We start from the raw sequence: 23,028 nt of genomic DNA, 5'->3' as shown, positions 1-23,028 counted from the left end.
GGGGAGAATGATTCGAATGTGATACAAGGTATGGAGAGGTGCCTAGTCATCGGCCCTGAGCTAGGGGTTTAGGTGGGAGACGAAAGGTTTTGTGTGTGTTGTTTGTCCATTCAGGCAGATCCCTTTAAAAGCTTCTGTGTTTAGTTCCTGCTTTAAGACGATTTCCGAATTGTGTTTAGGAATGGATACAGCAGAACAACATCTTATCCATCGTCTTGCGAGACAGCCTGCACCAGCCACAGTACGTGGAGAAGCTGGAGAAGATTCTTCGTTTCGTCATCAAAGAAAAGGCTCTGACCTTACAAGACCTTGATAATATCTGGGCAGCACAGGTATGGTTGTAGAATAGTGGCTATTTGAATTTTAAAAGAAAGAAAGACGTTAATACTAAGGAAATAGAGTAGTTGGTAATATTAATATATTTAAATGCTTGTTGTTTACAGCGATCCTGTCAGGAATCTTTTTGAAATAGCCAATAATATTTTTTAATAAAAATATATAAAATTATCATGGGATGTATTTGGTCATTGTGGGTGGTTTTAAATAAGAGGCAAACTGTGAAATAATAAGGAATATCTATTAAAAGAGTGAAGGACATCTCTAATTGGTTTCTTCAAAAACAATACAAAGAAAAAGGTCGCTGAGGAGTGAGATCACTAGATTGCTTATAAAAATCTATAATTAAAGGATTTCTAGTTTCTCAGAAAGAAGAGAAAACGCTTTTATTTCAGGGCTGGAAACTGATTGTTTTTCTCCTACATGCAGTGTTAAAATTGGCACATTAAATTCAATAATGAAGGTTCACGTGAATTCCCATGCATATCGAAAAATTAAATTGTCAGGTTTTAGATGGCAGTTTTAAAGCATTTAAAATGTCACACATTTTTTATGTTCATGTTTACACAGATGGAGCTGGGAATACTTTATTAATTAGCTAGAGGGCGGGGGCGGGGAGGGGAGCACAGGAGGGCTCCAGGGCCTGTCAGGCCCATCTCGCCCAGTGCCAATCAGCTGGACCCCAGCAGCAAGCTAACCTACCAGTCGGAGCGTCTGCCCCCTGGTGGTCCGTGCGTGTAATAGCGACTGGTGGAATGAACGTTCAGACACTTGGCATATTAGGCTTGTATTATACAGGATGGTTGTCAGCAGGCCCTATACACTCCTTCCCTGCTGTTCAAAGTCTCTGGTTTTCTTTGGGTTTTCACTAGGCGGGGAAGCACGAGGCCATTGTGAAGAATGTACATGATTTACTGGCAAAGTTGGCCTGGGATTTTTCTCCTGAACAACTCGATCATCTCTTTGATTGCTTTAAGGTAAGAGTTAACATAAATTAAAGGAGCACCATTTTATTTTTTTATTTTTTATTTTTATTATTATTATTATTTTAATATACTTTATTGATTTTTTACAGAGAGGAAGGGAGAGAGATAGAGAGTTAGAAACATCGATGAGAGAGAAACATTGATCAGCTGCCTCCTGCACATCTCCTACTGGGGATATGCCCGCAACCCAGGTACATGCCCTTGACCGGAATCGAACCTGGGACCTTTCAATCCGCAGGCCGACGCTCTATCCACTGAGCCAAACCGGTTTTGGCGCCATTTTATTTTTAATAAATTTCATTTGTTAGATCTGTGAGTTGTTCTAGATCAGTGGTTTTCTACCTTCTGGCCCTTTAAATACAGTTCCTCATGTTGTGACCCAACCATAAAATTATTTTCGTTGCTACTTCATAACTGTCATGTTGCTACTCTTATGAATCGTCATGTAAATATCTGATATGCAGGATGGTCTTAGGTGACCCCAGTGAAAGGGTCGTTCGACCGCCAAAGGGGTCGTGACCCACGGGTTGAGAACTGCTGTTCTAGATAATCACTATGAAGAATTCTGTGCTCAGCCATGTTTCTGTGATGAATATATAGCTAATCTGGGGACTGTAAGCAGTGAGAAAGAAATACGTTGTTTCATGTCATTTAAATGTCTTTTCTAGGCGAGTTGGACAAATGCAAGTAAAAAGCAGCGGGAGAAGCTGCTGGAGCTGATTCGTCGTCTTGCGGAGGATGACAAGGACGGTGTGATGGCGCACAAGGTGCTGAACCTCCTGTGGAACCTGGCCCACAGCGACGACGTGCCCGTGGACATCATGGACCTGGCCCTCAGCGCCCACATCAAAATACTCGATTACAGCTGCTCCCAGGTGAGCGGGTGCCGCTCGGCGCCTTTCTCTCTCTCTCTCTCTCTCTCTCTCTCTCTCTCTCTCTCTCTCTTTCTCTCTCTTTCTCTCTCTTGGGCTCTTCTTCACAATTAGGGTGGCTTAGCTACAGAATAGTCTCAGGTTATTCCAGTATTATTTTTGAAGCAATTTTCAAGGATTGATTTACTTTGTTCGTATAAGTTTACGTCCTCTTCTTAGGTGTTTGGGGTATCATCTGAAAAGCGTTTTAGTCTCCTTGGGAGAAAGGCAGTACAGCCCACACAGGCCGTATGGTGGTGGTGGTTTGTTACATGTATGGTGCTGAAATGCCACTTTCAACCACATCATGAGATAGAAGATATTACAGCTGGGTAGAGACTTCAGATGGTGAGGGAAGTTACGTTTTCTTTGCTTATAGAGAAGTTAGAAAAAATAAATAAAATTTCCTAAACAGCAAAGCATTCAGTGCCTTTTCCTGCAAACAAATGACACAACAGCTTCTCTGCATTCTAACTTGTGGTATATGTATCCTTTTAATTCATGCATGGACATTGCTGAACAACCAGTTTCTCACTTAATTAGAACTATTTGCTACACCGATGAACTGAAATTTCAGTAAGAGCTGAAATAAGCTCAAGTAGGTGTGTGTGACAGATGCTACTGTTTTTGACTCTGCTTGTTTGTGACCGTTCGTTAAGTATTTATTTAATATAGCAACCAGTAACTGGAGACACACAAAACAATTCGAACTTAAAATTAAGTGCGCAGACCTGCATTTCTGATTGTTATTGACTGGGGAAGGAGTAAAGTGCATGAGGTATGAGAAGCAAACATGGCACATGAAATAACGTTGGCTCTAACTGTGCTTACACTCGTTCTGGCCCTTTCTCTCCTTGTGTGTATGTGGGCATGTCCTTGTTTTTATTTGTGGTGAAACTTAGTTGCCATACCATTATTGGCAAAGATATCCTCAATGTTCCTCGGTGTACTAAAAGCAAAGCTGTGTAGTGTAACCATCAGGGTTCTCTGTTATTGCTAAATTTTATTATTTGGTAGAATCTGTAAAACCATTGATATAGCTCAATGCCCACTTCCTGGCAAATGTTTCAAATCCTAGTTTCTGTCAGTGTGCCTAATGCTTCGTCTCTAGACCTTTGTGTAGCTAGCTATAGCTGTATCCGAGTCTCTGTCATAGCAAACTTTTCTAATGTCTTACTTTTTAGAGTTTTGATAGTAAATGTGAAATAAACATGTACTTAAAGCAACTTTTCAAATTATCATTGACCTCTTTACTGCAGTTACGGCATAATGTTTGTGTTGCTAATCGTACAAGAGAAGCTCTGTTTTATAATTGTGAAAGCTATATTGACCTGTATAAAACATTGAAATCGTTTAAGGACCGTGACACACAGAAGATCCAGTGGATAGATCGCTTTATAGAAGAACTTCGTACAAATGACAAATGGGTCATCCCCGCTCTGAAACAAATTAGAGAAATTTGTAGTTTGTTTGGGGAGGCACCTCAGAATTTGAGGTAAGGCTTTTAACAGAACATTTCAGCATTTTCATTGATGGCTTTTGAAAAGAAACAGCAGCATTATCAGCTGGTAGAAGCAAACAAGAAAATTAGACTGGGCCAATCGGCTGAGAGAAGAGTTTATTTGGAAGAAAAGATTATCATAACCACCTCCTTGATTTTACTGATGAGGAAGTAAGCTACAGTTAAGTGATACATATCACAAGCAAGACAGTAATACTGCCTTCAGGTTCTGGGTTCAGAATTCCCTCTTCCTTCCAGCAAGTGAGCCGGGCAGTTTCATGGCTTGTGCTGCGTCAGTTTCATCTCTCATTTCCGTTTTTCCTTCCTGCCCGTGCCCCTTTCTGCCCAGTGTCTGCCCCTTATAAATATATTATCTCACTTGCTAAATTGTGGTTCCTGGAATAATTTGTCCTTGTATTGTTTGGTTATAGAGTTGGAACTGATAACATGAAAAAGAAAAGGGTGGGAAAAGAGAGCTGGGTGTAATGCAGAGCGTATTCACAGTGGAGTCAGGATTCCTAGGTTATGACCCTTGTAGCCAAACAGTCATATCATTTTGTCAAGGTTCTCTAAACGAAAGGAATGTATTTTCTTATACGTATAAAATTAAATGATTGCCAAGATCTTTTACAACTCTCGATTATTACGATTATGCCTAATACAGAAAAGGCCACGTGTTTTGGTTTTAACACTTGAACTTTGTCTTCTGCTGTGTGTGTGTGTTTTTTTTTAAGGCTAGAAAAATACTATGAAATTACAAAAACTGTAGGAGTAAACAGTGGAGAAAATTTAAATTCTTTACTGTAATTACAGCATAATTTTTGTGGTGCTAATCTGGCAAGGAGTGTTTCTATTTTATAATTCTACAAATAGTTAGCAAACTTAAGTCCTTTGGCACTAGTATAACATGGAAGTAGAAATCGGTTATTAAATTAAACGCCCATTGGTGTGGTAGTGGAGAATATTAATGTATTTTGTGTGTGTGTAAAATAATAATGGTATGTTTTATTTTTGGAGGCATTGGTTTTCTTTTAAATTGCTTGCCACTAAAGTTAAATGGCCAAAAGTACGCTTCTGTTATGAAAGAACCCATTTGAAGTTTTTCAATTAGTAGCTAAGAATTTAGAGTATATAAGCTCTTTTGATTCCAACAGAATTAATTGCCTAATTATATTGTTAAGTTCTTCTCGTTTCAGTCAAACTCAGCGAAGTCCCCATGTATTTTATCGCCATGACTTAATCAATCAACTTCAGCACAATCATGCCCTAGTTACTTTGGTAGCAGAAAATCTTGCAACTTACATGGAAAGCATGAGACTGTATGCTAGAGGTATGTACTACAAGCTAACGGGAATTATGGGAAATGACAGCAACTTCCCTTCCCAGCCGGGGGCGGGGTCAGCATTAATTACCTTCAAAGTGACAACAGATATATATATATATATATATATATATATATATATATATATATACACACACACACACACACATTTTATTGCTTAAAGTATTACAAAGGGTATTACATATGTGTCCTCCCCCCCCCTTGACAGTCCCCTAGCCACCCCTATCCCCCAGTGTCTTATGTCCATTGGTTATGCTTATATGCATGCATACAAGTCCTTTGGTTGATCTCTTACCCCCCTCCCTCCTGACCCCCAACCCTCCCTGGCCTTCCCGCTGCAGTTTGACAATCTGTTTGAGGCAGCTCTGCCTCTGTATCTATTATTGTTCAAAAGTTTATAATGGTCTCTATTATCCATGAATGAGTCGATCATGTGGTATTTTTCCTTCATTGACTGGCTTATTTCACTTAGCATAATGCTCTCCAGTTCCATCCATGCCATTGCAAATGGTAAGAGTTCCTTCCTTTTTAGAGCAGCATAGTATTCCATCGTGTAGATGTACCACAGTTTTCTAATCCATTCATCTACTGATGGGCACTTAGGCTGTTTCCAGATCTTAGCTATGGTGAATTGTGCTGCTATGAACATAGGGGTGCATATATCCTTTCTGATTGGTGTTTCTGGTTTCTTGGGATATATTCCTAGAAGTGGGATCACAGGGTCAAATGGGAGTTCCATTTTCAGTTTTTTGAGGAAACTCCATACTGTCTTCCATAGTGGCTGCCCCAGTCTGCATTCCCACCAGCAGTGCACAAGTGTTCCTTTTTCTCCACATCCTCTCCAGCACCTGTCGCCTGTTGATTTGTTGATGATAGCCAGTCTGACAGGTGTGAGATGATACCTCATTGTTGTTTTGATTTGCATCTCTCGAATGATTAGTGACTTTGAGCATGTTTTCATATGTCTCTTGGCTTTCTGAATGTCCTCTTTTGACAGGTGTCTATTTAGGTCCTTTGCCCATTTTTTTGATTGGATTGTTTATCTTCCTTTTGTTAAGTTGTATGAGTTCCCTATAAAGTTTGGAGATTAGGCCCTTATCAGATATGACATTGGCAAATATGTTTTCCCACACAGTGGGTTTTCTCGTTGTTTTGTTGATGGTTTCTTTTGCTGTGCAGAAGCTTTTTATTTTGATGTAGTCCCATTTGTTCATTTTCTCTTTAGTTTCAAGTGCCCTAGGAGCTGTATCAGTGAAGAAATTGCTTCGGCATATGTCTGAGATTTTGTTGCCTTTGGATTCTTCTAGAATTTTTATGGTTTCCTGTCGTACATTTAAGTCCTTTATCCATTTTGGGTTTATTTTTGTATATGGTGTAAGTTGGTGGTCTAGTTTCATTTTCTTGCGTATATCTGTCCAATTTTCCCAACACCATTTATTGAAGAGACTATCTTGGCTCCATTGTATGTTCTTGCCTCCTTTGTCAAATATTAATTGAGCGTATTGGTTCGGGCCGATTTCTGGGCTCTCTATTCTATTCCATTGATCTATATGCCTGTTCTTGTGCCAGTACCAGGCAGTTTTGAGAACAGTGGCTTTGTAATACAGCTTGATATCTGGTATTGAGATCCCACCTACTTTGTTCTTTTTCAGGATTGCTACTATTTGGGGTCTTTTTTTATTCCAGATGAATTTTTGGAGAGTTCGTTCTAGATCTGTGAAGTATGCCATTGGTATTTTAATGGGAAGTGCGTTGAATTTCTAGATTGCTTTGGGTAGTTTGGACATTTTACTGATGTTGATTCTACCAATCCATGAACACGGTATGTTCTTCCGTCTGTTTATGTCTTCCTCTATATCTTTTTTCAGCGTCCTGTAGTTTTCTGAGTAGAGGTCTTTTACCTCTTTAGTTAAGTTTATTCCTAGGTAGCTTAATTTTTTTGGTGCGATGGTAAACGGGGTTGTTTTTATAATCTCTCTTTCTGAAAGTTCACTATTGGTGTATAGAAATGCCTCAGATTTCTTGGGGTTAATTTTGTATCCTGCTACATTACCAAATTCATGTATTAAGTCTAGTAGCTTTTTGATGGAGTCTCTAGGGTTTTGTATGTATAATATCATGTCGTCTGCAAATAAGGACAGTTTTACTTCCTCTTTCCCAATTTGGATGCCTTTTATATCTTCTTCTTGCCTAATTGCAATGGCTAACACTTCCAGTACTATGCTGAACAGGAGTGGTGAGAGGGGGCATCCCTGTCTTGTTCCTGTTCTTAGGGGAAATGGTGTTAGTTTTTGTCCATTGAGTATGATGCTGGCTGTGGGCCTGTCATATATGGCTTTTATTATGTTGAGGTATGATCCTTCTATTCCCGCCTTGCTGAGAGTTTTTATCAGAAATGGGTGTTGGATTTTGTCAAATGCTTTTTCTGCATCAATTGATATGACCATGTGGTTTTTTTCTTTCAATTTGTTTATGTGATGTATCACGTTTATTGATTTGCGGATATTGTACCATCCTTGCATCCCTGGGATAAATCCTACTTGGTCATGGTGTATGATCTTTCTGATGTACTGCTGGATCCGATTTGCTAAGATTTTGTTGAGGATTTTGGCATCTATGTTCATGAGGGATATTGGCCTGTAATTCTCTTTCATTGCGTTGTCTTTACCTGGTTTTGGTATTAGGGTGATGCTGGCTTCATAGAATGAGCTTGGAAGTGTTCCTTCCTCTTGAATTTTTTGTAGTAGTCTGAGGAGGATAGGTTTTAGTTCTTCCTTGAATGTTTGGTAACACTCCCCGACAACAGATATATTTTGTGTTCCTTTCTTAGCTTATGACCCACTTTCACTTTCCTCTTAACTCTTACACCCTCTTAACTCTTACACACTCTTAACCTCCAGCCAGCATTTCAAGACTCTTTAGTCTTTGCCTGCCCCACTCTCCTTGTTAAACTTTTTTCCTTCCCTGCCTGGAGGCTGTGACCGCCTGTCCTACAATTGTTTATTGCCTTCTTAGGTACGTACTTGACTCATTTTCATCCTTTGTGTCCTTAATACCACCACCATTATCTTTCCAGGAAAACTTTTTTGTCTAAGTCTGTTCCATTAAGTGCCTCGATTTATGAATTAAAAATTCTCAAGTAGGGAGATGCAAGGCTACAAGAATCCACATGTTACATGGGTTTCAAAGTGTGAAGTTGTTTAAACATGTCACTGTCGAGTTTCCTGTTTTTGTAACAGCCAGTCTGTAAGTGCCGTCATCGGTGGAGATCCGTTTCAGTGCCCTTTTGCCCTCTGACAGTTGTAGTGGAGTCTGTGTGCTGGAGTTCAGAGGCATTCTTAGTACATACTCCTCTCTCTCATGCCAAATTCATAGCGCACACCCCAAAAACCCCCACAAAAACTGTCCTATAGGCTCAAGTTTATTCCCATAGCCATGGAAAGGAAACCGTGTATAACCAATGTTAGAGGTAGAATTGAACATAATGATTACTGAACATACCATTTCTTGACATTTTATAGTAGACTTTGCAGAAGCCAATAATACATATTTTTAAAATATATTTTACTGATTTTTACAGAGAGGAAGGGAGAGGGATAGAGAGTTAGAAACATCAATGAGAGAGAAACATCGATCATCTGCCTCCTGCACGCCCCATACTGGGGATGTGCCCGCAACCAAGGTACATGCCCTTGACCAGATTCAAACCTGGGACTCTTTAGTCCGCAGGCCGACGCTCTATCCACTGAGCTAAACCGGTTAGGGCCGATAATATATTTTTAACCATTTGTACACTTAGTCTATAGACGCAAGTGGCGGGCCTTTTTAAATTAAATTCAAAATATCGTGGCAGTTAACTGGTTAAAATGAGGATGTTTCTAATGCTGATTATTTGAAGAGTATATTGGGTAGACTCTTTGGATTGTGTAAAATCCCAATATGCCTATGAAACATGAGAGCTTTGCTTAACATCTATATACATTCCTATATAAAACTCAGGTAAACGTAAGTGAAATTGAGGGCTACCATCAGCTTCCACGGTTCGCTGATACTCTCAGTTTCTTATAACTATCTCACCAATATTACTATCCCGCCCATATTTCACCACTAGCATCTTCATCTTGGGAAGAAAACATTTCTCAGTGGTATAGTCAGCTGATTCTACCTCCTCTTTTAACATCATTTAGCTAAAGTAATAAACTCACTAAAATCCTTAACATTTACTCACGTGTTCTTACTACTAGTGCCTTCAGGCACTGGTGCTTACCAAGTTGTTCTTTTAAAGTCTTTTTATGTGAATACAACACAAGATAAAACCACCTGTTTTCACTCAAATTTTAACTCATTGGTAGGATTGCCATAGACCTTAAAACTTTAAAACTCTTAGGAAAAAACATAGGAATAAATCTTTGTGGCCTTGGGTTAGGCAAAGCAACATTTTTAGGGGAGAAAACGTGATATATTGAACTACATCGAAATTTAAAACTTCTGCAAATGATACAATCAAAGTAAAATGATAACCCAAGAATGGGAGAAAATATCTATAGATTATGTATCTGGTAAGGGACTTGTATCCAGAATATATAAGAACTCTTACAGTTCAACAGTTAAAAAACAACCCAATTAAGAAACAGCAGAGGATCTGTGTAGACATTTCTCCAAAGATAAGCACATGGCCATTTGGTGCATAAAAAGATGCTGGATTTCATTAGTTATTGGGGAAATGCAAATTACAACCACAGTGAGAAACTGTACACCTACGAGGGTGACAAATGAAACAACAGCAGGCGTTGGCAAGAATGAGGAGAAGTTGGAGCTTTTGTACGTTGTTTGCGGGATTGTAAAGTGGCGCAGCCACCTTGGTATACAGGTTGGCAATTCCTCCAAGTGATAAACAGAATTGATCATATAGTTTACTCCCAGGTAATTTATATACCCAGGTGAAATGAAAACATAGTTCCATGCAAAACCTTGAACATGAATGTTAGCCAGAAAAGTGGAAATAACCTAGGTGTCCATCATTTGATGGATGAACAATATGTTGTAGATGCATACAGTGGAAGGCTATTTAGCAGTAGTAAAAGAATGTCACAACATGGATGAACCCTGAAAAACGTTAGCCTAAGTAGAAGAAAGCCAGTCACATCTTTGTTTTCACAGCCGGGAAGCTTTTTTATAACGAAGTATAGGGCCTCTCCATTCCCGTTTAGCATAGAGGGATCTTTCTTCTTGACTTTTCTTGATCATTTGGGTCCCAGGTCTTGGTAAAGTGCTGCCACCTGAATAAAAGGGGGCGGGGGGTGATGCTAAAACTAGTGGGCAGAGAAACAAGACAAATTACATAGTCGCAAAGTAGCTCCCCACAGATTACAGTGGAGAAACCTGGTCAGTAATTTCTTTTATAGCACATTTAACGGATCCTTTCTTTTGGTTATGTATAAGGAAAATCTATTTTTGTGGGGGAAATAGGAGCTGACTCGAAATCACCAATAATTAGTAAACTTCACGATGCCTTTTTATGTCAAGTTAATGACTTTGTAAGTGACGTCATTTTCTTTGATTAAAGTCCCAGTGATGTGGGTGCCCGAATACGTCATACATGATTTTCTTTTAATTTGCAGACCATGAGGACTACGACCCACAAACTGTAAGGCTAGGAAGTAGATACAGCCACGTTCAAGAAGTCCAAGAGCGACTGAACTTCCTGAGGTTTGTGTCAATCAATCACTGCGGCTCTATGTAAGACACAGATGAGAAAGCCAGCTTCATACGAGGTGTCGCTGGGGTCTTCTAGGTTGCCTTTTCCCACGCGGAAATCATTGCCTGAAAGTCACAGGACATCTCCCCATTGTTCGTTCATTAAACATTTAGAATTGTCTGAGTTTTAACTCTTCTTCTTTGCAGTGCTTGAAGAGGACACATTTTAAACTTTTATACAGAATTCTATTCTTAAGCGCAAGTTGCCATCTTTTGAGACAAACCGCTAGAGACCCAAACTGACCGTAATGGCATCAGAGATACTCAGGAAGTGGGGGCAAAGGGCTGCTGGACCAGCACCCGAAAGAATGCTGGGGTCCTCCGGTGCCTTGTGCACCCAGCAGTGCTAATGTTCCTCAGATTGGGTCCTTAAGCCAAAGCTAAACGCAGTAGCAGGCTGAGTTTGCTCAGTGGTGTGTGGTTTTCAATGACTTTATGTATAGATTGCCTATATGTATAGATATCTATAGATTGCATCTTGGGGTAAACACGATGTAGCTCTGATGGCTTGTTTTTTCCCGTTTTTCCAAGATTCTTGCTGAAGGACGGCCAGCTGTGGCTGTGTGCCCCGCAGGCGAAGCAGATCTGGAAGTGCCTGGCCGAGAACGCTGTGTATCTGTGCGACCGCGAGGCCTGCTTCAAGTGGTACTCCAAGCTGATGGGGGATGAGCCAGACTTGGACCCTGACATCAACAAGGACTTCTTCGAAAGCAACGTGCTCCAGCTCGACCCTTCCCTCCTAACGGAAAACGGCATGAAATGTTTTGAGCGATTCTTCAAAGCTGTGAATTGTCGAGAAGGAAAACTGGTAGCAAAGAGGAGAGCGTACATGATGGATGACCTGGAGTTGATAGGGTTAGACTACCTTTGGCGGGTAAGTGAAGCATTGTATGTGATGGAGCTTTTCCAGTAGGGAAGGAGCCCCAGTTCTGCATATGGGTGACATGTCTGCGTCTTCCCTGGCGCTTGTCCCAGGAGGTAGTGATAGCTCATCTTAATCATAAAAGAAAAAAAAAGATTTAATCTCTTAGCAACTTTCAAATATGCACTCGGTATTACTAACTTGTCAGCATGCCGTACATTACATCCCGAGACTTGGCTAATTTATAGCTGGGAGTTTGTACCTTTTGACCAACTTCACCCATTTTACCCACCTGGCACCTCTGGCAGCCACCAATCTGATCTCTGGATCTATGAGTTCGGGTTCTTAATTTGTTGTTTGTTTTAGATTCCCCATGCAAGTGAGATCACGTGGTATCCGTCTTTGTCCAGCTGACTTACTTCACTGAGCGTGATACCCCCCAGGTTCCTGCATGTTGTCACAGTGTGCTGTTATCATTCCTGCCTTTAAACCCTGACCTGGTCACAGCAGTGTGTATATATAATTTTTACATCGAATCTTTTTCTGCAAACTAGCTAGCCTAAGCTCTTCATTGTGGTATTTGATTATTTAGATTTTTGGATTAAGTAAGGGGTTTGCAACATTTTTAAATAGTTGTTAAATTTTTCAGTTATGGTTGACATGTTTTCAGCATTTTTTTAAACAGCAGAAACCCTTTTTTTAAATAAAAGTGTACACACTACTCCACAACGTAAAACTAGTTGAAGCGCGGAAGGAAAGCCTGTGTACTTTTTCTCCTCCGTCTCCTTGTGCTCCTCCACTTCCCTTCCCCAAGCCTGTTACATGGCTCAGCCCTAAGTCACCTCAGAGTCCCAGACTTCTGCATGTAATTTCAATGCCACCGGCATAATGAGGGGAATGATAAAGATCTGAAGAAGTTACTTGGGGCAGGTGAAATAGGTAAAGGGGACTAAGAGGTACAACCTTCCAGGTAGAAGTCCTGGGGGTTTCATGTACAGCACAGGGAATACAGTCAGTGTTGTAATAACTTTGTTTGGGGACAAATGGTAACTAGACTTAACCGTGGTGGTCATTTCGTAATCTATACAAATAGTCACTAATGTACACCTGAAACTAATATATATTGTATGTCAATAAAAACAGTGGTCTTGATTAAAACGTATGATGTCCTTAGGAAAATGAGTCTTCCCTTCAACAAATTTCTTTATTCGAAGACTTGCCTTTATCTTCTTTATTTTGGTTTGTTTTCTCACTTAATTGTACTTGGTTTTCTTGATTATCGAAGTCGGTGTATCCTGAAATTATTGAACACTATATGAAAAATAGCTGAGGGGATGGTTTGAATTGAAATGGCCAACTAAGATATCTTTTTGATCCTAGGTTGTGATTCAGAGCAATGACGATATTGCCAGCAGAGCTATAGATCTCCTTAAAGAGATATACACAAACCTGGGGCCAAGGCTACAGGTCAATCAGGTGAGGACTGACATGCATTCAAACATACACAAATGGAAACTGGTTGAAGAACTTTTTCCTTTAAAGAACTTTTCTTTAATTTAGAATTAACTAGGAATTCTTTTGTTTCAGCTCTTATAAATATACCTAAAATATTTGGTCCCTATTTCTCTTGTATAAAATGCTGTCTAAATGAATCTTGTCCTAATAATTATCTTGAAGTGATCATTTTGAGTATGATTATGGCAAGAGATTGTGACTGAATTTCTTTTGATTCTAACACCTAATCCTGAAGTTTTCTTTTTGAGTATCTAATTTATGCTTATATGACTCTTCCTTCCTTTGACAATGCATAGCATATTTTATTATCAGTATAGACTCCCTGGCTAAAGATGATCATGGTTAATTGACGGCTACCCTTAAATGAGTTGTTGCCATCTTTGATTGGAATAAAGTTTAACGTGTGCCTTTAATTTTTACATTCCAAAGCAACTTGAACTGTCATATTTGACCCATTATTTGTAGGTGGTGATCCATGAAGACTTCATTCAGTCTTGCTTTGATCGTTTGAAAGCCTCCTATGACACGCTGTGTGTGTTGGATGGTGACAAGGACAGTATTAATTGTGCAAGACAGGAAGCTGTTCGGATGGTTCGAGTGCTAACCGTGCTGAGGGAGTACATAAATGAGTGCGACAGCGATTACCACGAGGAAAGAACAATTCTGCCCATGTCAAGGTTAGTGACAAAGTGATCCACCAGTGCTGTTGCTTAATGCCTTGGTATTTCCTAGCCAGTGTGGCTCAGCTGTTGAGGGTAGCACCGTGCACCAAAAGGTTGCTGTTCGACTCCCGGTCAGGGTGCTTCTCAGGGTTGGGTCAGTCCCCTGATGGGGTCCACGCAGGAGGCAACGGATCAATATTTCTTCTCGCATTGATGTGTGTCTCTTTCTCTCATTGTACCAGAAGAAAGCGTTGGGATCTTGACGATGAAGAACATTATTTGCATCTTTTAAAACCTTTGGTTAATCCTAGACCTCTTTTTGTTTTTCGGGATCTGTTTTCTGTTTTAGTATTTTGTTCGTGTTCTCACTCGTCAAGTTTGCTCTCGTTTGTTTATTTTTGCCAATGACTTATTTTCTGGTAAGTGTTGCAGGACTATTTCACAGTTAAAGTGTTTTGATGCCATTCATTTACTCCGTTAAAAATAATGGCATAGTAAGATGAGAGAGTAATTGGAAAGGACTTTTAAAAGGTGCTTTGACAGAGAGCCAGAATAGCAAGAACATTTCCAAGCAGTCTCCCACCAGTTCTTTTATGGTCTCACCATTTAGTAAATCAAATAGTATTTATTATTTAGAGATGTTTATAGAATGAGTGTCATCAGTGTTTATTTTAAAAGATTTCTCTTTATGAAACGGTTCTCTTTGTTAATCATGAAATTATTTACAACAGCTCCTTATTTATTTTTACTTTCTGTATCTTATCTGCAATAATATTCTAGTATAAACATCATTTTGAGGGGGTGAATTCTGATATTAAGAGTTCTTCAGAAAAAATGAGCACCTTAGCATTTTTGTTGGTGCTCTCAAGATAAAGTTACCTTCCACATTTGCAAAGTCCCGGTGAGTTGGGCTTTATAGCATTAAAATAAGTTACATGTTTACTCATGTCTCTGTGTTAATTTCTTATAAACTAGATGCTTCATTTTCTGCAACTATAGGTACAAGAGTAGTAACAATGGAATGTTGTGTTTTTAAGATCACTTACAGTATTTGTAGTTCAAAGGAGCAGTAAGTTTTTATGTTCAAGACCCTAAAAATAACTAGCCTTACCTCACTTTCTCTGGTTTAATAAAAAAAATAGTCAATATTAGATTTGTAGCTTTATCTTTGCAAGAAGATTTGCAAGTTGCTGAATGTGACGATGTTTTCTCTCTTCTTCCCCCAGAGCTTTCCGTGGTAAACACCTCTCTTTTATAGTCCGGTTTCCGAACCAGGGCAGACAGGTTGATGACCTGGACGTGTGGTCCCACACAAATGACACTATCGGTTCCGTGCGGCGGTGCATTCTCAATCGCATTAAAGCCAACGTAGCCCATACAAAAATAGAGCTCTTCGTGGGCGGGGAACTGATAGATCCTGCAGATGATAGAAAGTTGATTGGACAATTGAACTTAAAGGATAAATCGGTAAGGATCTATGAATACCAAACTTTTCAAGAAAATCAAAGCTGAGGCTATCTTTATTTCCGCAGTCAACATTTCATTCAGTAAATGTGAATTGAGCATCTGTTATGTGTGAGGCTCTGTATTAGGTGTTGGAATTATAACATTAAATAAAACAGGCATCGATATTACAAAGTAGGTAGAGGAAAGGCTTTCTAAAAACTAATCATATGGTTATATTACACAACACTTTGAAAAAACATAGCACGTAGGTTTTTGTTGGTGTGTTACTGACTTAAGTCTTGTGTGTTTTCCTTGTCTTTGATACTAAATACTATGTCATTTGCAGCTAATTACAGCCAAGCTTACACAAATAAGTTCCAATATGCCTTCGAGCCCTGATAGCTCTTCTGATTCCTCAACTGGATCTCCTGGAAACCATGGTAACCATTACAGCGATGGGCCCAACCCAGAAGTGGAAAGCTGTTTGCCCGGGGTGGTGAGTAGCTTTAAGTTACTGTATGCCAGGCACTGTGCTAGCCTCTTGGAGAATAAAGACCTATATTGAATAGGGTGGTTTTTTTCCTGGAGGAGCTTTATAGTTCACAGTGAACTTTAGAGGGGATCCCTCTGATATATGAGAGAAATCTTTTAACAAAATAGTAAAAAAGAACTCACGTAGCAATTATTGGAGGCGGCTTGGATAGTGTATTTCTTGAAGGATTTGTAAAGGTGGGAAGAGGGGAAGGCAGACTGTTTTAAAGACTAGAAATGGCATAAACAGAAGTGCGGCAGTTAACAAACGAATGTATTGGGCCTTCCTGGGGAGGTGTAATTTACAGGTGGACGTTTTGTGTGTTTTGTATTCTAGATAATGTCACTGCATCCCAGATACATCTCTTTCCTTTGGCAAGTTGCAGACTTAGGTAGCAGCCTAAATATGCCATCTCTTAGAGATGGTGCAAGAGTGCTTATGAAACTTATGCCACCAGGTAAGATTAACAAAAAACAAAACTAAAAATACTGCTGATAAAGTACATGCTGGCCAATAACAGGATGTATTAGCAACTTCTGTTTGTAGATGGAACACGCCTTATGGCATAGGCCAGAGCAGGAGTTGGCGATCTTCAGTCAACTGCCTGGTTTCACAAAGCCTGGGAGTGATGGGTGGTTCTCCCCCCCCCCCCCCCCCCCCCAAAAAACAAAAACAAAAAAACCTCTTTCAGATAGAATTCATGGACAGGGCCAGTGCTCTGCTCGCTTTTGGGCAACACCCTGTCATTGTACAGGTTCTCCAGAAGCCTAGAGCTTCTTTTACATCGCCATCCACAGGGATTGTATGGCCTCCCATTAGCCCATTTATTGAATCCCGCCTCATTGCAATGCCATTTTCCAATACCCTCCAGCCACCAGCTTGATGCTTGCCCCAGGACTCCAGAATCCCTGGTCTTATTTTTAAGAGCGTAATGCCACCAGGTGGCGACAGTGAGCTCTGGCCAGGCAGCTCCAAGCAGGGAATCTTGAGGGTGCTTCTTTTATTTTTCTTTCCATATTTTATATAACCAAAGTATAGGCCTAGACTTGAAATAGCCAGCTTCGAAAAGGCCAGTAATGACTGTACTATAGTATTTAGATCAGAGACTTTGGACTCGACCAGACTTTAGTTCCAATCCTGGTATGCAAAACGGAGCTAACAATAATAACTATTTGATATGTGGTCTGGTGACTGGGACGTAATCAGTATTCAACAAATGTTAGCTTCTTTTCTGTCGCTTGGTTGCTACACACATACACTCAACACTCAAAGGAAGCAGGGGTCCTGGCCGGTGTGCTCAGTGGTTGAACATCAACCTATGCACCAGGAAGTCACTGTTGGATTCCCAGTCAGGGCACATGCCTGGGTTGTGGGCTCAACTGGAGGGAAGAGCTTGCCATTTTTTCCTTTTTGTTATTTTCATTAAGAACTTCCTTTTGAAGTGTCTTGTGTTTTTTTTTTTTTTTTTCAGTCTCCAGTGGCTGGGGCGGGGGGGGGGGGGGGGCTGGAGGCCATGTTGATTTGAAGTCTGAGTAGGAGGAGCTTGCTTCCTTACTGGGGTTTGGTTGGCTGATGAAAGAGCCCTGGTTTGTTTATTTACTTAGCCATTCTTTAATCCAGATCTGGTTATGTCTTGTGAAGTTGGAGCCTATAACTGAACTGATTGTTACTTCATACTAAAGTCTTCAAAATATCAAAAGTGAACTGCTTATGCGTGCATGACGGATGTTTTGTCTTAGCCTGTGTCTCTCTCCTTTTCGCAGATAGCACAACAATAGAAAAACTGAGAGCGATTTGCTTAGACCACGCGAAGCTTGGAGACAGCAGCCTTAGCCCATCTCTTGACTCGCTTTTCTTTGGTCCTTCCGCTTCCCAAGTGCTATACCTGACAGAGGTTCGCTTTTTCCTTTTGAATTTTCCCCGCGTTCTTCACATTTGACCTTTCTATGCTAACTCAAAAAAGTTTCTTAGCCGTGGCAATAGGGGAAATCGGCGTTATCTTTCTAAGACCTTGAACACAGGCCTTTTCCCTTTCTTTCCCAGGTGGTCTATGCCTTGCTCATGCCTGCTGGTGCGCCTCTGGCTGAAGACTCCTCTGATTTCCAGTTTCACTTCTTGAAAAGCGGTGGCCTGCCCCTAGTCCTGAGTATGCTGACCAGAAACAACTTCCTGCCCAATGCAGACATGGAAACTCGCAGGGGTGCCTACCTCAATGCTCTGAAAATAGCCAAGCTGTTGCTGACTGCCATTGGCTACGGCCACGTTCGCGCTGTGGCAGAAGCGTTTCAGCCAGGTGTAGAAGGAGTGAATCCTTTGACATCGGTAATACGGGCTTTTTAAAAATCTATACTAATAAAAGGGTAATATGCTAATTAGACCGGGTGACTGGACATCTTCCGGACAGTTAGGGGGCAACCAGGCCGGCAGGCAGGCAAGCAGTTAGGAGCCAGCAGTCCCACCCACTGTGCATGAATTGTGTGCACCGGGCCTCTAGTCTAATAATAATAATAATAATAGATGGTCATTTTTAAAGTTCAACCTCTCAGCAACACTTCAGTATAAAGTTCAAAGGTAAACTCTCAGGTTCCTTTCCAGTGATGCATTATTTTAGGGGCTTTTTCTGTTAAAGTTTATTTGTATTAAAAGTGCAGATGCTTTTCACTCACTATACTTGGAGAGACTAGTTCTTCAGTGCCCCCTTAAATCCTGTTTGACTTTCAGTTCTTTTAAACCTAATAAAGTCTCCATATGACTTTCTTTTGGACTTGTATTTGCCCTGCATTAAAGACACCGGTGGGAATAAAAAAGTTGTAATTGATTTAGCCTGTTGCCACCAAAAGTTCTCACGATTTGCCAGAATTTAATGCCTGTTTATTAGAGGTGTAACGATGCATTTAATACTGACTAAAATTGGGAGTTATATGCATCATACGTGATAATTTGCTAAGTTACTGATAGTAGGTAAAGACATCAGGAATATATTCTTTTTTTTAAGTGGCTTAGGTTTTAATCAGGGAGGTTGGAATGTTGATTAGATATGTGATATTATAATGTCACATATAATTGAGATAATAGCACTTATAATTGTTTTGGGTGTGATAATGGTACCGTGGTTATGTTTAAAAGGACTATTTCCCACCACCACCACCCCCTTTTTTTTTTTTTTTTTAAGTAGTTGCTGAAATAGAAATGAAATTATATATCCAGGATTTATTTTCAAAATATATCCTGGGCTGGTCTGGGCTGGGGAGGGGATAGAAAGCAAGGAAGGGGCATAGTTAAACAATTTTGGTCCTTTGTTAATAATTTTTGGTGCTTCCCAATAGGCACATGGGTGTTCTTAATACTATTCTCTCCACTTTTGTATATTTTAGAAATTTTTCATTAGTTTCACATGGCCTAAGTCTTACATTTTTTGATCCCATGTTTGTGAGGATAGAAAGTGTGGTTCTGGATTAGCTAAAACGTTCTCATCACAGTCCCTGGCGCGGGTGCTTAATGGCATGCACAGGAGTCAGTTCCATGCTTCCCCCTCACTTGTCCCCTTTACAGCATTTATTCCGAAAATGGGCCATGTGCTGCATACAAAGGTACATAATGGTTCCACTTAAACTGTGGAGAAGGGACAGTACAGCTTGAACAGCAGTCAGAATTGCCTGAAAAGAACTCCTTCAAAGTCATCTTTTTCTTGTGGGTTTAAAAACGTGGTTATTAAGTAAAACGCTGATACCTTTCATATTTTTGCACTTCTATTCTGTTACTGATTTTTCTTAATTTTTTTCCTTTTCAAAGAAGAATTTGGTCATCAGGGCCCAGGAGCAGGTCTGCCCAGGAGCGTGCATGGGAAAGATGTGGAGCAGTTTACAGGGTCTCTAGCTAGGGCTGCCGCCTGTCGGTTCAGTTCACTGCCTCACCCTCACCCTTACAGTGATGCTGAGCCCAGAGCTGGGGCAGGAGCTGGATGGGGTTGGAGTGGGGGTTGGAGGGGGAGGGTGGCACTCTCACGCATAAGAAAGAAGCAGTCCCCCTGGTTGGCGCCGTGGGGTGCTGTCTGTGGAAGGGGGTCATCCCGAGGGAGTGTGATGGGCGAGGAACAAGCGAGTCTGTTTAACGGTTGCCTTTTGCAGGTCAACCAAGTCACGCACGACCAGGCCGTGGTGCTGCAGAGCGCGCTGCAGAGCATCCCGAACCCATCGTCTGAGTGCATGCTCAGGAATGTGGCCATCCGCCTGGCCCAGCAGGTCTCCGACGAGGTGGGTGCTTGGCCGCTCAGACTCTGGCCTCTGGGGGCGTTTTGGGAGGGGGTTCTACCTGTGACCCTCTGTTCATTCAGAATGAACCCTTGTCACCAGTTAGGGCTTGCATTTCCTGGGCCTGCTCACTGCTCGCTTTAGTCACTGTCTTAGACCAGATGAAGCTCCCTTAACATCAGCTTTGTCTACTAGTAATGTCGGTGCTTTATGTACAGTAAATAGCGCGCTTTTACAGTTTCTGATTCAGTGAATTGTATTTTTAAATATGCTTTTATTGATTTTATAGAGAGAGAAGAAGGGAGAGAGAAACATCCATGGTGAGAGGGAATCATGGATCGGCTGCCTCCTGCACGCCCCACACTGGGGATGGAGCCCTCAATCCGGGCCTGTGCCCTGACCTGAATCAAACTGTGACCTCCTGGTTCATAGGTCAACACTGAGCCACACTGGCCGGGCTGTAATTCAGTGAATTTTGACAAACGCCTCTGTGTGTGAAACCACGGGCACGTAATCCCATCCCTCTCTCTGGGTGCTCGTGTCGGTCCATTCTCCCTCCACCCCTGCCCCACGTGACTGCTGAGCTTCTGTCACCATATACTAGTTTTCTGTTTCTAGAATTTCATACAGGTGGGAGCAAACTGGGGGTTCCTTTATGTCTGGCTTCTTTCACGCCGAATAATGGCTGGAAGCTGTCTGCGCTGTGGGAGCCATTAGTCCATCCCTTTTTATTGTGGAGTGGCGTCCCCTGGTGAATATTCCACATGGCGTTTGTCCATCTACTTGGACAAGGCCATCTGGATTGTTCCCCCTTTTTGGTCCTGCGTGAAGCTGCTGTGAACATTCTGGACAAGTGTCCGTGTGGCCACGAGGCGAGGGATGGTGGAAGCACCCCTGTAGTCTTTTTGCGGTTCTTCTGGGAGTTGTATGAGGCCAGGTGGTGACTTGGGAGGTGTACTGCGTGGCGCCGCAAGGCCACGTGGGAACCTGAACACAATGGGTTCCTCCTCCTTCCCGAGAAGAAACATGTCTGCTTTTTCAGTGCTTGTTCCGCTCACATGCTTCCTCCTGTTGTCATTCCTCCCTGTCTTGCAGGCTTCAAGATCCATGCCTGATGTCTGCGTGATCAGAGCCATTCAGAAAATCATCTGGGCCTCTGGGTGCGGGGCCCTACAGCTGGCATTTAGCCCGAATGAAGAAATCACTAAAATTTATGAGAAGGTAAGAGCTATCACAGACATCGATCTCTTTTAAATAAATGTTAATACTGAATTTGATGGCTTCCATCCTCACTATTCTTCCCTCACCACCTTCCTGTCCTGTGGAGATTTGGGTTTAGCCGGCCGTCAGTTGTGTTATAGCATTTAAGTATTTTCCATTCTCTGAGAGTGGTCAGAAGTAGCAAGAGTGTCAGCCAGTCAGGCATCACCTCCAACCTCCCTTAGGTGGAGCAAATTATTGACATAAGAAAGGTGGTGTTTGACTCTGATTTTTCTGTCATATGTCCCTGTCCCTGATAGCCACTTCATGTTTGTTTTTTATAATTATTTATTTGTTTGTTAGAGAGGGGTGGAGGGAGAGAGAAACATTGGTAGGTTGCCTCCTGTACACGCCCCAACCCAGGATCGCACCTGCCACCTTTCGGTGTGTGGGTTGACGCCCCAACCCAATGAGCACCACCAGCCAGAGCCGCGTGTTTAGAAGGGACATTAAGCTGTAGGATTGCCGTCACTGTAGATCTTCCCTTTTGTGGCCAACGTAACCCTGATTTGCCCGGGATGCATGTTGGTGTCCTGTAGTACATATATGGTACCATATGGTACATGGCTGATTCATTCAGCTAATGTTTGAGTGCTTTTTCTTTTCCAGGCATGTGCTGCAATTGTGAATTTCTTATACAGTCAGAATTTATTAACTACCTACCCAGACGTATTGTAGGTTGGAAAACCTTCCTTAACATTTATTTACCTAAGATTTGCTTTAGAGTAAAATGGCACTACAGGTACGCTGCGGGGTGGGTCTGGTCAGGGGTCCCTAACTGCGGGGCAGAGTGGTTCTCTAGGAAGGAATGGCTGTTGGTGCCCAAGAACACGACTCAGAAGGTCTCTAGGAGTCCAGCGGGCAGAAGCAGGTGGTGTGGCCCGTGCTCCCGCAGCTCCCTGGGAAGGGGAAACACTGGAATTAGACTCTGTTGTCTGCTGTAGTCATTTCCCTACTATTCCAAGAGCTGCAGATGGCAGCTGAGGCCAGATGGTGTGAGCGAGTAGGGACGGGCTGCACGCTGGCTTGAAGCTGTGTATGAACTTTTCCTTAAATGCATTTCTAGATGACTTACCCTATCATTTTACAGTCCAACGTGGGCAACGAGCTGGACTTGGAAGATGAGCAGGTTTGCTGCGAAGCGTTGGAAGTGATGACGTTGTGTTTTGCCTTGATTCCAACGGCCTTAGATGCTCTTAGCAAAGAAAAGGCTTGGCAGACGTTCATTATTGACTTACTGCTGCACTGTCACAGCAAGTAAGTTCCTTTCTGCTGTAAGACACTTGATGTGAGTTTGTGTGCAGAGGTCATTCATGCTGACAAAATGGATCCCAGAAACCAAAACTGTATTGTCTCTGTAGCTTTTATTAACGTTTAGGAAAATGTTATTTATTTGCAAAACGCCAACATTCCCAAAGTGGCATTAATTTTTCTCTGATTTCAGAATTTCGTTTTACCTAATAGGTATATATTTTAACCCGTTTTAAAAATCTAGTTTACAAGATTTTAAATTGAGTAGAGCATTAGCCTCCCATCTTGAATACCTAGCTACAAGGTGTTTGTTTTTTATTTAAGTTTTTAATTCAGTATGACATTCAGAAGGCAGAGTTATGGTAAGAACTTCTGTATTTTACACTGAGAATAAAAACCAACTATTGGCCCTCGTTT

At 41.4% G+C, this 23,028-nt stretch overlaps 1 protein-coding gene across 1 annotated transcript in view; it reads left to right on the top strand.

Annotated features, from left to right (window-relative positions):
* The window catches only part of USP9X (ubiquitin specific peptidase 9 X-linked), a 73,864-nt gene that overhangs the window by 30,644 nt on the left and 20,192 nt on the right, over positions 1-23,028 (top strand). The window contains exons 10-26 of the mRNA XM_081081334.1: positions 180-332; positions 1,209-1,313; positions 1,991-2,197; positions 3,592-3,728; positions 4,931-5,064; positions 10,698-10,785; positions 11,365-11,707; positions 13,076-13,171; positions 13,676-13,887; positions 15,099-15,339; positions 15,665-15,814; positions 16,187-16,307; positions 17,614-17,744; positions 17,894-18,172; positions 19,978-20,103; positions 21,196-21,321; positions 22,451-22,617. Coding sequence (XP_080937460.1) covers positions 180-332; positions 1,209-1,313; positions 1,991-2,197; positions 3,592-3,728; positions 4,931-5,064; positions 10,698-10,785; positions 11,365-11,707; positions 13,076-13,171; positions 13,676-13,887; positions 15,099-15,339; positions 15,665-15,814; positions 16,187-16,307; positions 17,614-17,744; positions 17,894-18,172; positions 19,978-20,103; positions 21,196-21,321; positions 22,451-22,617 — 2,816 coding nt within the window. The remainder of the gene's footprint in view (positions 1-179; positions 333-1,208; positions 1,314-1,990; positions 2,198-3,591; positions 3,729-4,930; positions 5,065-10,697; positions 10,786-11,364; positions 11,708-13,075; positions 13,172-13,675; positions 13,888-15,098; positions 15,340-15,664; positions 15,815-16,186; positions 16,308-17,613; positions 17,745-17,893; positions 18,173-19,977; positions 20,104-21,195; positions 21,322-22,450; positions 22,618-23,028) is intronic.

The sequence above is a fragment of the Myotis nattereri genome (assembly GCF_964212035.1).
Source record: "Myotis nattereri genome assembly, chromosome: X".
NCBI lineage: Eukaryota > Metazoa > Chordata > Mammalia > Chiroptera > Vespertilionidae > Myotis > Myotis nattereri.
This window is presented reverse-complemented; position numbering and strand designations above follow the sequence as displayed.